This window comes from Tarenaya hassleriana, unplaced genomic scaffold (assembly GCF_000463585.1).
Source record: "Tarenaya hassleriana unplaced genomic scaffold, ASM46358v1 Cleome21, whole genome shotgun sequence".
Taxonomy (NCBI): domain Eukaryota; kingdom Viridiplantae; phylum Streptophyta; class Magnoliopsida; order Brassicales; family Cleomaceae; genus Tarenaya; species Tarenaya hassleriana.
In genome coordinates, this window is record NW_010965451.1 from 670,582 (window position 1) to 686,865 (window position 16,284).

At 38.3% G+C, this 16,284-nt stretch overlaps 4 protein-coding genes across 5 annotated transcripts; 2 read left to right on the top strand and 2 right to left on the bottom strand.

Annotated features, from left to right (window-relative positions):
• Nucleotides 1-19: 19 nt before the first annotated feature.
• On the bottom strand, nt 20-1,643 carry LOC104814242 (pentatricopeptide repeat-containing protein At1g28690, mitochondrial). The gene has a single exon (XM_010542191.2). The coding sequence runs from the start codon at nt 1,605-1,607 to the stop codon at nt 42-44; it is 1,566 nt and encodes a 521-aa protein (XP_010540493.1). The 5' UTR covers nt 1,608-1,643; the 3' UTR covers nt 20-41.
• Nucleotides 1,644-2,168: 525 nt separating this feature from the next.
• On the top strand, nt 2,169-4,305 carry LOC104814243 (magnesium-chelatase subunit ChlI, chloroplastic-like). Of its 2 annotated transcripts, none has more exons than XM_010542192.2 (3): nt 2,169-2,341; nt 2,720-2,838; nt 2,965-4,305. In XM_010542192.2, exons 1-3 carry the CDS (start codon nt 2,239-2,241, stop codon nt 4,015-4,017), a joined length of 1,275 nt encoding a protein of 424 aa, XP_010540494.1. In that variant the 5' UTR covers nt 2,169-2,238; the 3' UTR covers nt 4,018-4,305. The 2 variants fall into 2 exon arrangements, with proteins under 2 accessions (XP_010540494.1, XP_010540495.1); XM_010542193.2 differs by having other exon boundaries at nt 2,968-4,305.
• A 3,159-nt stretch (nt 4,306-7,464) lies between these two features.
• Nucleotides 7,465-9,387, top strand: LOC104814244 (protein SPEAR4). Its single transcript, XM_010542194.2, has 5 exons — nt 7,465-8,319; nt 8,411-8,518; nt 8,620-8,720; nt 8,823-9,000; nt 9,114-9,387. The coding sequence occupies exons 1-5, from the start codon at nt 7,522-7,524 to the stop codon at nt 9,288-9,290; spliced, it is 1,362 nt and encodes a 453-aa protein (XP_010540496.1). The 5' UTR covers nt 7,465-7,521; the 3' UTR covers nt 9,291-9,387.
• Nucleotides 9,388-9,585: 198 nt separating this feature from the next.
• Nucleotides 9,586-15,588, bottom strand: LOC104814245 (apoptosis inhibitor 5-like protein API5). The gene is made up of 17 exons (XM_010542195.2): nt 15,496-15,588; nt 15,238-15,348; nt 14,898-15,059; nt 14,490-14,592; nt 14,337-14,402; nt 13,930-14,027; nt 13,121-13,195; nt 12,892-13,041; nt 12,385-12,450; nt 12,214-12,279; nt 11,693-11,803; nt 11,422-11,511; nt 11,236-11,342; nt 10,477-10,591; nt 10,326-10,391; nt 10,122-10,216; nt 9,586-10,024 (listed from the first exon to the last, which is right to left on the bottom strand). The coding sequence occupies exons 2-17, from the start codon at nt 15,325-15,327 to the stop codon at nt 9,823-9,825; spliced, it is 1,662 nt and encodes a 553-aa protein (XP_010540497.1). The 5' UTR covers nt 15,328-15,348; nt 15,496-15,588; the 3' UTR covers nt 9,586-9,822.
• Nucleotides 15,589-16,284: the final 696 nt, after the last annotated feature.

Sequence of the window (16,284 nt, forward strand, 5' to 3'; positions counted from 1 at the left end):
TTGGCGATTTGTAAGAGATGACACTGAACGGTGCTCCATTATCAAGCCTCGGTCCCGACCCAACTACGGCCGATTGTTTTCGACACACCTCGGGCCTTCATCACTTCCCGAATCTCGCTAACGTTTTCCCATTTTCCGGCAGAAGCTAGGGCATTCGAAAACGCTAGATATGCCCCTGGCCTATCATCAGCTTCTTTCAACTTGAAAAGCTCCCTCGCTGCTATTTTCGCAAGGTCCACCTCCCCGTGAAGTCTACAGGAACCGAGAAGAGCAGTCCAGACATCTGAATTAGGGTTTTCCGGCATCCCCGTCACGAACTCCCAAGCTTCCTTTAGATTTCCGGCACGTCCCAAGAGATCAACCATGCAAGCATAGTGTTCCATCTTCGGTTTCATGGAGTGATCTCTCTGCATACTCTCGAATATCTCCCGACCTTTCTCGACTAATCCAGCGTGCGAACAAGCAGATAGAGCCCCGAGGAAGGTTACGTAATTGGGTTCTACACGAAATTCCTTCATCCTACTGAAAAGTTTGAGCGCTTCCTCGGGATCTCCGTTCTTTCCATACCCGTCGATCATCGACGTCCACGAAAACACATTTCTCTCATGCATTTCGTCGAAGACTCTTCTCGCATCTCGGATTCCTCCACATTTCCCGTACATGTCCAGGAGAGAGCTTCCGATCTTGACGTGTTTAATCGACTCTGTCTTCATGATCTGCGCATGAACTTGTTGACTGACTTCATAGGATGTCAGAAGAGAGCAAGCTCCGATCACACTTGCGAAAGTCGAGATATTTGGGCGGAAACCAGCTCGTTGCATACGTATATACACAATGACGGCTCGTTTAGCCGTTTCTACGGATTTGCTGAATCCTTCCACCATTGCATTGTAAACCACGATATCCTTCACTAGGGTTTGGTCGAAGATGTCCTCTGCATCTTCCACCAACCCTCGATTCATATAACCTGAGATCATTGATGTAGAACAGATGATGTTCTCGTCCTTCATTGAATCAAACACAGACCTTGCACACTCAAGCTGGTCTCTTTTCACATAAGCATCCACAAGCGAAGTACATAAGACATCGTCTAGTTCGACGTCACATTTTATGATCCGGGCATGGGTCAATCTGCATAAACTACGGGGCAAAATCGAAGTAGAGCAACCAGTAGATGCCTTCAGGACCATCGAAAGCGTGAACCCATCAAGCTTTTCGCCTGAAATCGCCATTCGACGAACCAGAAGAAGCAATTCCCCGATCAACCCATGTCTCAGGTACCCACCGATCAAGTAATTGTAAGCCGACAAAGTTGGTTTCGGCATTTCGTCGAACACTCGGCGCGCATACTTCAAGCAACCGCATTTCAAGTGAAGTATGAGCAGTTTAATGGATATGTTCAGATCAGGTCGGAACCCAGTTTTGATGAGACCGGCGTGAATCTTCTGCCCAGCCTTTGGAGCCGGAGACGTGATGTGCTCTTGAAGATCTTCCGCGATACATGCCGCCGGCGACGGAGCGGTAGAGCCTTGTTCCAGCGGAGATTCCCGGTAGTATTTCGCCGGAAAAATTCGCCGTCCGGTCGTTGTCGCCCTGACACTTCTCATGCTTATGAGAACGAGACTCTTTTCACCGATTTTTTGTAACAGTGGCAGGAGTGGCTTATTGGACCAACAGTTGAATAAATAAATCTAAAGGAATTGTAATCCGATCGAATTACATATAAAATTAAAGGAAATTAGTAATAAGATAAGATTTATAAATTTCACCACTTGATTTTATATAAAAATTTATAAAATTTACGTTTGATTTTATATAATTTTTTTGAAAGTTTGTGATTTTTTAGTAAAAATTATAAAACTCACGGATTTATATGAAATTGTTTTTGAAAGTGTGAATTTTTAGGTTATTATCCCTGTAATTAAATTATTATAAATTTTTTTAAAATCAAATAAATTAACCGAATAAAAAACAAAGGAAACACTCGGATTTTTTTTTAAAATAAATATTTTAATAATAATAACCGAACCAAATTCAGGCTATAATCTGTACCAAACCGAAATAACAATGGTACCGAATAAACGGCGACGTTTAATGCCAATGTTTTTCTTTTTTTTTTAAAAAGCAAGCAACAACGGACTTGCTCTGTGATCGAAGTTTCGAATCTAACAAGTAAAAATTCTATGGGCATTTTCACTCTCAGGACTTGCACAGAGAGAGAGGGAGAGAGCAAAAGCCATGGCGTGCAAGCTTGGAACCTCTTCGACTGCAAATTTTGTTCCTTCGTTCTCTTCTTCCACGTCTAAGCGATCCTTCTCCTCGGTTACGTTATGCCCAACTGGTAATTCCTCCTTCTGATTGAATGAACGGTGCTCAACTAGTTAAAAGGATCTGCTTTTGCGTTTTTGTTTTTCGCTCGTTGTTTGGGTGGATTTTGCTCTTCTTCTGGGAAAATGTAGAGAGATTCGAGATGGGTTTTTGCTGTTTGATGCTATTTTTCTGCTATTTCCCTCCCTCTTCTCGTCGTTTTCGAATTAGGGTTTATGTTTTTTCTTTCCGCTGTGGAGAACTGTTATTGAGGAACTTTCCTTTTGTATTTGAGTGATTTTCAAGATTAAGGACGAGTTGCAAAGCATGAGACGAACCAGAAAGCATTTAATCACCGGTCAAATTTGTTATTCAGTTCTTGGTGATTCAGTGGTCTATGATTCTTCTGTAGGAGACAAAACTTGCGGAAGATTCTATGGAGGAATTGCGATCAACTCGGGAATCAAAAGGATGGATCGATTTCGTGTTGCAGTTTCTAGTTTCGCCACCGAAGTGAAAAGGGTTGATCAAGTAATTTAGCCATTGTCTCTGCTTCGATGCTCTTTCGCCCATTCTTGAAAATACTTTCTTCCAAATCCCAGATTCTATATATCTTGCTTAACCTAATCTGTAGCTTATCAACTTGGTGAATTTCAGCAGCAAAAGCTACCAGCAATGGAGAGCCAGAGGCCGGTGTATCCATTCTCTGCCATTGTTGGGCAAGAGGAGATGAAACTATGCCTATTGTTAAACGTGATTGACCCGAAGATCGGAGGTGTCATGATCATGGGCGACAGAGGGACCGGAAAATCGACAACTGTAAGATCCCTCGTCGATCTCCTACCCGAGATCAAGGTCATTGCCGGTGATCCTTACAACTCAGATCCCGATGACCCGGAATCAATGGGTATGGAAGTCAGAGAAAAGCTCATGAGAGGTGAAAAGCTTCCAATGGCGATGACCAAGATCAATATGGTTGATTTGCCATTAGGTGCAACTGAAGATAGGGTGTGTGGAACGATTGATATCGAAAAAGCCATGACTGAGGGTGTCAAAGCATTTGAGCCAGGGCTTCTCGCCAAAGCAAACAGAGGGATACTCTACATTGATGAAGTGAATCTCTTGGAAGATCATTTGGTCGATGTGCTTTTAGATTCCGCTGCCTCGGGATGGAACACCGTCGAGAGGGAGGGTGTTTCGGTTTCTCATCCCGCGAAATTCATACTGATCGGTTCCGGAAATCCCGAAGAAGGCGAGCTGAGGCCTCAGCTTCTCGACCGGTTTGGAATGCATGCACAAGTGGGGACCGTGAAGGACGCCGAGCTCAGGGTAAAAGTCGTCGAAGAGAGATCGAGATTCGACGAGAACCCTAAAGAATTCCGGGCATCTTACGAAGTAGAGCAGGATAAGATGAAGCGGCAAATCACGTTGGCTCGGTATAATCTGCTGTCGGTTCGGACGGATCGAGATCTAAAGGTGAAGATCTCGAAGGTATGTGCCGAACTGAACGTCGACGGGCTGAGAGGAGATATAGTGACGAATAGAGCAGCGAAAGCTCTCGCGGCTCTGAAGGGACGAGACAGAGTGACTCCGGAGGATATCGCAACCGTCATACCGAACTGTCTGAGGCACCGGCTCCGGAAAGATCCCCTGGAATCCATCGATTCGGGCTTGCTCGTGATGGAGAAATTCTACAAAGTCTTCAGTTGATCGGCTCGTTGGCTCGGCTTTATGAGGGGGATTTCGATACGGAACATGATAACTACGGAAGGGCACGGGTCAGCTGTACGAGATTGTTGGGTTATACGAATCTAAACCTGAATGTGTTCGGTCTCACGAGATATTATCCGAATTTTTTACCCAGTTTTGGTCGGATATCCGCGAGTTTCCGGACACAATTTTTAAATACGAAATTTTGTTTTTTTTTTAAAAAAAATTTAAATGTTACATTGATTTAGGTCGAATATCCTAACAGTTATGCAATTATTGTTCGTACAATGGAATATACTAAATCTCTGCTGAAACTCGACTACGTATTACGTAACATCACTACGATACAAAAAATGATTACTTTATCAACCGATGGTTGGACGGATGAAACTCAAAATTAGTGAGCCCCGTGGTGATCCGGTTCGGGTTGAATCGAGCCGGTTCACGAGTGAACCATGTCTTGGTTTTAAAAATAAGTTAAGTTGCAAATACAACTAAACACCACATTTGTTTGTATTTTAGAGTTAAATTATAATCAAATTACAATGTCTGATGTTTAACTATTTGTATTAAACTCGGCTCGTTTATCTCTTGAACTAGCCTAACCCGATTGGAATTGGGTAATTTCAACTCGTTTACAAACGGTTGGACCAAACCGGACTTAAAATATATAAATTTAAGGAATCCAGCCGAACCGAACCGCCTCGTATTTTTGTCTTTGAAATTTTCTAATGACTACCTAGAAATTATATGTCAAAAATGGATAAAGACATTGTATTTTGATTTATTTCTAAAACCACCCCACGAATATGCCGAACAAGTCGATTACTCCCCCATATTTTAATTTTAACCAGCCAAACCTAGTTTTTTTTTTAAAAAAAAAAACAAAATTTAAATTAAACTTGAAACTGCATAAATCCATCGCTGTTTTAGCAAATATTATATTATACATGTAAAGGAATTTTGTAGAAAAGTAAAGGAATTTTATAATCGGTGCTTTTATTAAGCTTGTAAATAGAATTCTTACCATAGTAAGAGATTTAGTGTTTTTATCTTTTTGGAAAAATATTTTATTTAATTTATTATAACAATGGACAGTTATCGGATAGCTTTTATTTTGAGATATAATCAAGCAACTTGAATAATATACGACGTTTTTCGAAGTTGATCCAAATTTTTATGGGATTTGATTTTTTTAAACCAGATTAATCAGACCGAAATTATACAAATTAATCTAAAAATCAACTAAAAATAAATATTTTAAAAATATTTTTTTTCATAAAAATGTAATCAAAACGAATTTAAAATATGACATATTACTCTTTACAGTTATTTAAATCTACAAATTAAGACGAATCATTTCCAAGTTGCAAATCTGTGGAGGATACAAATAAATATTAAATCTACTAATTTTTTTATTCGTTTTTTTTTTCCTTTTTAAAGATTCATCGCTCTCTATATTCTCCTCCTTAATTAGTTAGAGATTAGAATGCCCAGTCGAAAGTATTAAATTAATGCTAAATCTTTTAGCATCACTGTGATATCCTTTTATTTTCATGTTTAAACAAATTTAGGTTAATTAATTGCTTCAAACGTTTCAAAGCAATCGTATTAAGAAAGTACAGGCTGGAAGATTTGATTCTCCTACTCACTTTTTTTCCCCATCAGATTAATTAATTAATTAGTTTTCCCTTTCACAGTTTTATTTTGCATTAATTCAAAATCCTCTCTGGTCGCTGCTTGTTTCCAAAAATCTTATGCTCCTTAAATTAGAAATATAATAAAACTACATGTGCAAATTTAGAAAATAAGTTTCTTATTTTTGTCAATATATATATATGTATTTGTATGGTATACTGTATATATATCCATACCATCATAGTCACGGATACTTTTAAGTAAAAAAATAAATAAATTGAATAAACTTTTAAACAAAATAACCGAAATGAATCATCTCTTTAGAACAATATTTTTTTTAATGGAATTCAAATAGAATTTGTATTAAATGTAAACTGAGTATAAAACTGAATATATATATATATATATATATATATATATATATATTAAAACAGAAAAATTCAAATACTAAAATAATTGAATTGAAATTGAGTTGTTATCATTTAAAAAAAATGAAAACCAACCCCAAAAAACGACGACATACAACAATACATGGAGGGAAAAAAAAAACAAATTTGATGAATTAGATGGCAAAGAGCATGATCAAATCTAGCAATAATATTTTCATATAAACTGATAGATTATAAGGACAGTAATTTATGGAAAGTAATAAATTTTTATCTATTTTTTTAAACGCTAAGTTTGGATGATTTATCTCCAAACCCTTTTTTTAAAATCTATTTTTTTCCCTTTTTTTGGCAAAAAAAATTTGTTTGGATCATCACCAAAACCATTATACGGCATCGACATGTATGTTGTATATTATTAAACCGAATCACGAAATCAATGTCATTACAACATATAAAATGGTAACATTGTGTGATTACCCTTTTTAAATATTTATTATATGAGAATGGAGATTCTGAAAATATTTAGCACGTGATTTAGGTTAGATAGTAGGGTACCTATAGATCATATAAAAGGTCAGAATATATAAATAATTTCGATAGAGATGACGTAGAGGGAATAATGCATAATTGTAAAGTTTTATAACAAAGAAAAATAAATAAATATAATGAAAAAGAGAAGGGCTTTAGTGTTTTTTTGATACAGATGACGCATGGACATGTATGGGACCATGTGCCATGGTAATCTTATATTTAATACAAATACAGAAAGTGGAGATATGACAGACATGTTGCATAGGTTGTTCCAAATCTTGCACAATAATTTTATTAAATTTATATTTAAAGCATCCAACAGAAAAATAAAAAAGAGTAAAGTACAAGAAAGATTCAAGTTGGTATGATTTGGTCCGATTCTATTTTTCTTTTTATTCCCAATTTTTTAATATTTTAAACCGAAAATTACACATTTATTAACGTTCGTCTCTTTTGGTTGACCTCTACGATTAAAAATCGTTATTCTCAAAAAATAATTACATAAAAATCTATAGTTATTATGTGATTGATTTTTAGTTCAGTTTTTAAATTTTAGAAAATATACAAGTATATTGAGGTTGAACTTTGATTGGGATTGATTTTTATTGATAAAATACTTAATTTTAAAACAATTTTATTTGGTTTTAGGAAATCATATTTAAATTATATTCGGTTCAAATGAAATTGTTCGATTTTTTAATTTTATAATAATTAGGATTATATATTATGTGGTTTAGTTCGGTTAAATTTTGGGCAGAGAGAGCGAAGTGAGCATTATCCATTTAACCATACCAGCCGTGGATAAGAGAGAGATTAATTAAATTAAATAAAGAAGCTGCTATAAGTTCATAGTTTTCTCCGTGGACCAAAAAAGGCATTTAAATAAATATTTTTACGAGAGAAAATCACGGAAACCGATGCAGATTCTCCATCTCCAGATGCTCATATGAACCCCCAGAGAGAGAGAGAGAGAGAGAGAGAGAGAGATCTTGAGGAGCTGAAAACATGGCTTGGAATTTCCATAAATTCCCAAGACTTTTCTCAGTTCGCAAGAACAGCCGATTTCATCTCAGATTTCCTCCTCCTTATATCTCTCCCCTTTGAATTGATTTTTATCCGTTTCTCCTTTTGCTCAAATCCCCCTCCTCCTCCTTTCTCTCGCTTTCTCGGTATAAATCCCCGCCCTCCGAGAAAATTTAACCAGAAACAGCCAGAGGAAATGTGCAGTAACACCAGCAGTGGAAGCTACGGAGGAGATCCCGATGATTATTCAGGCTCCTGTCTGAAAAAACACAAGAAGGAGCGTGTTCCTCGCCGCGGACCGGGAGTTGCGGAGCTCGAGAAGATCCTCCGACAGCAGGAACAGATCTGTACGGCCTCCGTCTCGGCTTCTCCTTCTTCTTCTTCCCCTCCTTCCCCTCCCCTCTTCTCATCTCCTTATCCCTTGAACGCCATCGATCACACCCTCCTCGTCCCTCCCATGGTTCCTCCGCCGCCGTTGATGAATGCCCTTTTCACCACTACTCCTCACCCTGGCTTCACTCCTACTCCGCCGCCGAACCCTGCTGACGTAATGCCGGAAAAGTCGCCGGCTTTTCGTCTGGGAAACGACGTCGCCGGCCATAGAACCGCGCCCGTGTTCCCGTTCTCTTCGCTGTTCTCGAACGGGTCGTTTCCTAAGGATTTGATTCCTCCTGCGCCCGTGTTTCAGAGGAAGCATCATTCTCTGCACCAGTTTCAGACGGTAAAGAGAGAGGGAAAAAAACAGAACATGATCATGAGATTCTAAAGTGAATCGTCTTTTTTTTTTGTTACAGTTTTTTTTTTTTTTGCAGATGAATCTGCCGAATCCACCTCCTCCTGGATTTTACCAGTTCATAGAGCCCCCTTCAAACCAAAGATCTTGCGTCGAGAATGCGCCTCAGTTTCTGGAGGAAGAAAAGGCAAAAGCCCTTTAACACGTTTCCTCACTTCCCATATCACATTTTTTTTTCTCTCAGTTCTCTGAATTTTCGATCTGTTCATGTTTCCAAAAAAAAAACAGATTGCTGAAGCGAAAAGGCCGTGGCTTTTTATCACAGACACATCCCCAAGTGCTCAAACGTACACGAAACCCTGCATTGGTCCGACCATAACCATCCCAAGGTTTTTGTCCTAAATCTAATAAGTTGCCAGATGATCTTGAGCAACATCAAATCTATATTTCTTGTTCTGATTTTGGTGGGTTCGGGTTTCTGATGAAAGCAGGGATGCTAAACAAAGCCGGTCGCTGGATCTGAGATTGAAAAGCTCGGTTCTTGATTATGGAACAACCAGCGGAAATCCCATCACAGTCGATTCCCCTTCTCCGGTAACACCTTCGACACCGATCAGAACCTGCCCACGAGATTTCTCTGGTTCTAGGTTCATCCCACTTGCCTTACAGGTAAAAGAGAAAAACCTAGTTCTTCCCGAGGGGGAGAGATTTTTCGGGTAAGGTTTTGATGGGGTATTTTCATTTACCAGAAAGCTTAATCATGTTTTCCTGTCTTGATTCAGTATGAACAGCAAGAAGACGTTGAGGAATACAAGCAAAGAAGAACGGGGAAACCCTTCTACAGCTTCTTGCCCTCGGATGAGCAAAGTAACCGTGAGAAAGATCGATGTTTCAGCTCGAGGAACGAGAAATACGAAGCGAACAACGATCACGGAATCGATCTAAGCCTTAAGTTATAGAGAGTTCTTCGCGTGTTTTTCACGAACGAGAGAAGCGGATTGTTAATAAGAAGTGTTTTGTAGTTTTGGATGTATAACTATGTTCCAGTTTAGCATCTTTCTTTCCGAGTTTTCGGTTTCGTTCGTTCTCGAATCAAACTGATCAATATCTGGTTAAGAAGAAGTATGATTTCTTAACCTAAGACTTGTTTGTTGTCTGTAACATGAGCTTTTGATGAAAAGAAAGCGACAAGAAAGGATGATTACTTGGGAAACAAGAAATCGACATGAGTGATTGCTTGGGACGCAAAAGGTATAAGCAAAACGTTGCTAGGCATATCAATGGGCAAATATAACCATCTGCTAAACAAAAATCGAAACCCTAAAAAGATCTCTCCATAAAATGAAACACATAAAAAGAGTTCAGACAGTTCTTTCTGCCAACAAAAAACAAAAACTCCTACCAACAAAAAAAGACAAACTAGTGTCCAGACATAAAACCCAGAGATCATCCTAAAAGAAGAAGAGAGATTTTAGTGAATTGATAGGATTATTACCAATAATACCCCCTTCCTCGTCCTCGTCCTTGTCCTCTTCCTCCTCGGCCACGTCTTCCCCAACCTCCTCGTCCTCCTCTACCGCCGTACGAGATTCCTTCGAATGCCTTGTTCACGAGCTGATTCTGCAATCCGCCTGAACCACGTCCTCTCTTCGCGTTATCGGCTCCATTGGCAGCACCAGCAGGCCGCTTTCCTCTGTCGGTAGCGGAAGGAGAATGGATATTAAACCAAACCGAAACCCTAAAACAAGGGTCAAAGGTTTCTCGGATGATATAAACAGTATGAACCCTACCCGGCTGTTGTAGGAGTTGATGGTTTAACGGCTTCCTTCCAAGAAAGGTTGATACTTTTGTCCCCGATGAAGGAAGGTGCTTTTGCATGTAATGGCTGTATCAGACAAAAAATACAGTTCAAATTTTGTTACATGTTTTACTGATGGATCATATATTACTATAGGAAAAAAAACAAGGAAAGGGAAAGATATCAATGGGCCGACCTTTGTCATTGCCAATATGTTATTGCAGGTCCTAAGTCCAGTGGTAGTATTCTGCTTCTTCGTCTTCTGAAAAAATATTGCAAGATTCCATATAAAGTTTTTAAAAGCACAGAGCACATAAAAAAAATTGTAGATCAATATATCTACTCACAAAGCTCTCTTTCTCTTCATCGGTCTTTGCAGCTGACATTGCTTTATTGTGCTCAGACATTCCCTGAGTTAATTTCCTCATTGTCGCCTTGGTTAGCTCTTCAACGTTGGTCAATCTACACCATCGTATCAAAAATTAAAAAACCGTAAACTATGGATCATAAAAAAAAAAAGCATCCATGCCTCCAAACAGAAACAAACGAAACAGGAGGAAGCATTAAATTTCCCTAGAATGCTCAACCCGTGCGTGCTCCAAGTGACGTCGTTCCGATGCGGCGGGTGGGTCCTCGGGGCGGCGATTCACCACGCGCTCTGCGACGGGTTAGGGGCGAGTCTGTTCTTCAACGCCATGGCGGAGATAGCTCCCGGGGCAGGTCGGATCTCAGTCGACCCGGTCTGGGACCGGGAGCGTTTGCTCGGCCCGAGGGACACGCCTTATGTCGGAGCTCCGGTCCGAGACTTCTTGAGCTTGGACAAAGGGTTTGATCCGTACGGACAAGCCATCGGACCGGTCGTGAGGGAATGCTTTGTGGTGAACAACAAGTCACTTCCCTACATATTTCTCGATAATTGAAGTTTGAGATGCTAGTTCTTTTCTGCTCGTTATGACTGAAGTTATTACTTCACTATTCTCGTCCTTTCCTCAGATTAAACTGGACAAAGTTTCTTCTTTATTTTTATTTTTTACACAGAAGCAGGAAAGGATGAAAGTTCAAACTTCAACACTGAAAAGGTTTGAATCCAAATTGTTAAAAATTACCTCTCAGTGAAGTCCTTGTAAAACTCTGAGAAGTCCTCTCCAAGTCTATCTGACGGTTGGCCAGTCACTATCTTGTATCCACACAAGCTGTTTGTGGCATTTGGAGCCTATATGTTCAACAGAAATCAAATGAGTAAACGGAGGAAGAAAACAGTAACTGTACAAATCAGTAAAGTAGCTCACAACCTTGTGGGCTAAGTGATGAAATGCATATAACAAGCACTCCACATAAGTGAAGTTCATTTCTTCCCCAGTCCTCCTGGCAGGCATGTATTTCTGAAAAGAAAGAGAGTGATTAACAAGAAAAAAAACATAGTGTTTACATGCTCCAATATGAAGGTAAATTATCATCATAAAATAAGAGATACACATCGGAACAGGCAAGTGAAATTTCAACATGCCATGACATAAGATTCACGAGCAAAATTTGAAGTCAGAACAATTTCTTAGTCGGTACCTTCAAGAGCTGAACTATTGAAGGAAGAATCTGCCGTGCCTCTTGAGCTGTTGTGTAAGGTGAAATATCAGCAAGAGCTTTGAGCAAATCAAGCTTCCTCTCTTCTGGGAGCTAATAAAAATGATTTTGGTAAGTCTTACGCAGGTCGACAAACATCTTTCACATCGAGTGATAAAGCAGATTCTACAGACCAAAAGGAATAGAGAACCTAGTGGCAACATATATGTGCAATAGAAAAAATAGAACTCATTTAGCATACGAGAAAATAATAACATTCCACTTCCTGTCAGAACTTACATAACAATTTAACAAATGAGAACAAACTAACATTTTACTCCCTGTTCTTAGTCTCATATATCATTCTTTATGCACTTAGTTAGAGCAAAGGAAAATCAAATGACTTAAAGTTAGAGGGCAATAACAAAAGAAAGATGTGGTAATACTCATGCAATTGTGAATATTTGTAATAGCAAAAATAATCTGATAAATTTAGATAAATACATAAGGGAATGACATTGTACCTTGTCGAAAACAGTCATAATGTGCTTGTTCAAGTAGTTAAGGAACTTGCTCCCTGGAGCACCTCTCTGCTCAAAATAATTAAAGTTACCAAGATCGAAAACAAAATTGAGAAGTATATAGCTTGAATTCCAATATCCAAGTACTAAGCAGCACCCACTCTAAGTTCATACCGCAAAGAACGGAAGAGCCATGTGCAGACATGATATCAATCTGGCAATATGGTCTGTATCTTCAACCTGGAAAAAAAATTGCAAATTAGAAGTAATAACACTGAAGATTAGGAAACATTCGGTTCAATGATCAGCCGATGCAACTCTGCACTGACTACCATAATGCTCACTATAATAGAGTAAAAAAATTAAGAAAAACTGTTAACTGGCATATCAACGTGCATACAGTCAATTGTTTAAAACTAAATTCTCCTGCATCACATTTGCATATGATGATCTTAGGCACCTTGTGTTATGTCCAGAGAGTGTGAATGTTATGCAAGGGAAAGTACCATACAACTGCAACTGAGCATATCAAATGAATATGTTCCATTCCTAGATGATGACAGCTGAATGATGCTGGCAAAACATCTTTAGACAGCTGGGAGGAATAACTTTAACCATTCTTGCACACAATCAAGACTAATTAAATTATTGTTTTAAGAGACTGTGAAGCAACATACTCACATTAAATTGTGCATCCAAATCAGCTTGCCCTTCAATAATTTCTACAAGTTCTTGCATTCTTTCTGTAGGAGCTTTCACGCCAAATATACTCAAACTTGTCAAGAAATCCATAAACATCTTAAATTCTTCTCCAGTAACGTCTGCTAGGCTCTGGGAAAAACAAAGAAAGTCAGAAAACGGAGGTACGAGAACCAAACGAGAATTTCACTTGGCGAAGAAAATTGTCCACCTTCTTAATTAAATCCGTAATATGCCTTTCCATTTCCTCTTGAGGCTTTAATAGTTCCCCATTAAGAGGGAATACCTGAAAGTAAATCAATTAAAGATAAAACGAAGTTAAAGAAAAAAGACATTCAAGCCTTTCCCAAAGGATGGTCACATTTTAAGACTCTTAAAACCTATCATAGTTACAACATCTTAACTTATACGTGTGTTCTGTTATCATCAGAATCTAACTTGTTATTCTTTAAGAATGATTTCTGAATCATAAATGGAATGATCAATATAATATCAACAGCTTCTAAAACGTATAACAATACTTGACTATGACACCTTTCTATGATAAGGATCTTGAAGTAAAACATGGCAAAACCCATCAAAAAACTATTGCGAGAAAGAGCTGCCTGCTGCATGATTCAGACGGTTTCATAACACAGTATAACAATAAACAGAATACAGATCAGATGAAAGTGCTATCAATTTTACTTGCAAGTTGCAAACGAAATCAGTAGCAAAAATAGAGCATTCCTGTACACCCCTACCCATCAGCATCAAAACCCAGTCCAGCACAGGCAGAATACTGAATACCATATCATATTCCCTATATTGTTTGTAGCAACTGAACCAAATAGCATACACGACAAATTTACTCCACTACTATGTAATTTACTCCACTACTATGTATTCGAGTAAAAGTTTCTAAAAGGCCAAAGACAGTAAGATAAAACAGAAGGTTTCAAATTTTAATACAAGATGTTGAGCAGGATGATATAAGAACCCTAACAAAATGCTGAAGAAAGACTTATAGGAGACTCTAACCTTATCTCTAATGAAGTTTAGAACCTTTTCACGAATTGCATCTTCAGTAGCTGGCTCATCAGCAGTCCCAACCCATTTAAACAATGCACTCAAAGATGCTGCAACAACAAAAAGGAGAAACATAACGAAAGAGACAAAGCCACTGCAGAGTCACATATACAACTATGAGTATGCGAAGAGAAGATCTTCTAAGCCTAAGAGATTCAAGCGAAAACAGTCCTCCAAACTTAATTATTTGCCCAAACCTATACTCTTATAAGGTCTACTGAATAACCCTCAGGAGTAACACATTAGCCTTTTCATCCTGCTGGTAAGACTGAAAAAAGTCATACTTTTCTCCCTCAAAAACAACTTCATAAGAATCAGATTCAGACACATCAAATTAAAAGTAAAAGAATTAAGACTACCTTTGGCATCCTGCCTCAACAATGACATAAGAGCCTTATGCACAGCATCGCGCTCCACAGTGTCCTCTAAGTGGATCCCAGTAAGGTCTAAGTCAGATCAACAGGAAGCTAATAGATAGATAGAGATTTAACAACCAAAATTATCATAGTTACCACAAGTCAGGAAAATTTGCACAAGAACATCAACAATCTTAGATATAAATTCTGGCGTATCCTTGCAGAAAAGCGGAAGCCCACGAATGGCTTGGACCCGTACCTACAAGCAAGAAGAAAGAGATACTTAAAGCAGGGGAGCATAAGCAAAGAACACAACCACACAGAATCGGTATAGCATTAGTTTGGTATATATTGTCCAAAAACAGGAAGAGAACTGGTCCTGAGCCCAAACTAAGCATGATGAACAAGAAAGAGACTAAACTTATACTTTTTTTGTGCAAAATGAAGCTAACTTTAAGCATTTGCAAACAAATCCAAGTTCATCAACTACGATTCTTCAGATAAGATATCATACACATCTTCTGAATAAAATTGCATACAGAAGAAGATTAACTAAGTACAGACCCCAAGATCCTCTTCCTCGAGGTAATCCACATGTGCATCGAAAGCCTTGGTGGAAAGACTGGGGAAGAACTTGAAATAACGTGGAATTAGCTGTGCCCCAAGCTGCTTGGCCTTGATGCTCGTCTTCGACAACTCGATAATCCCCTCATAGTCCGTAACATTCTGCGTACGGAAAAAAAGCGAATCAGCGAAATCAATATTATTCAAAAAGTGACAAATCGAAGAAAAAGAACAAAAATACGAAGCAGAAAAACCATATTCAAACCAGAAATGGTGAGGGAAAACACGAAAAATTGCTCGATTTCAACAAAAACCCTAGAGGGGAAATGAAGGTGAGAACCTGAGACTTGTCCTTAGACTCGTTCAGGCGCTCTCCGAACTCGTAGAGCTTCTCGATTTGGTTGGATTCGTCGTAGTTGCGGTCTGACATCACGGAGGAATCGAGAAGAAGCTGAGAGCGGGAAAATCGAAGAAGATGAGTGTTACAGACAGAGTTTCTCGAAGAATACAGAACATATACGTATGTATGCAGTTCAGTGCAGATAAAGCGAAAAGGGTGTCGGAGAGAGAGGAGGAAGGAGAAGCAGAGAGACCATACATGGCGGATTTTTGGAAGTGTCTGGAAGAAGAGTTTCTCAGAGAGTTGCCGAAGGGTTTCTGTGTTGTCTTCCTTTTACCCCTTTATTTTTCCCATTTCCCCTTTTTATTAGCAAGAAGAGATTTTAGAGGTTGATCTAATAAAACGATGTCGTTGTATTTTGAGATTTAAAAAAAGAACTTACAAATGACCCCCTTACTTATTGTTTCTATCAAAATCATCCCAAAGTTTATTTTCTGCCAATTAAATCCATCATAGTTAGGAGTGACACTTAAGGTTGGATAGTAATGTCAATTTGGGTTGGGTTTGATGGGTTAACCCAACCCAACCCATTTATTATCATTTTTGGGTTATGTTTTTGGGTTGAAATTATTTAATGGGTTAAATGGGTCTAAACCCATTAAACCCATGGTTTAATGGGTTAACCCAATTGACCCAAATAAAAAACTATTTACAAACCTTTTTTCTTTCTTTTTAAGACCTTTATTTTAACTTTCACGCATTCTACACTCCTAATTTAACAAATTATTTATTAACAAAAACCTTTCTATTTAATTATTTTTATATTTCTGAATATTCATACTTATATTTCCGTTTTCGATTATTGAACTATTTTCGATTTAATTTTTATTTTATAAAAACTACAGTTATTTGATTATTACATAAATTTTGATTCCAATCAAATTTTAAATATATAAAATTAAAATTCTAAATTTTGGTGCCACGTGTCTAATGACTAACTTGAAAAGTTTAGGTCGTGCGAGAATCTTGATCGTAAAGCTTCGAATT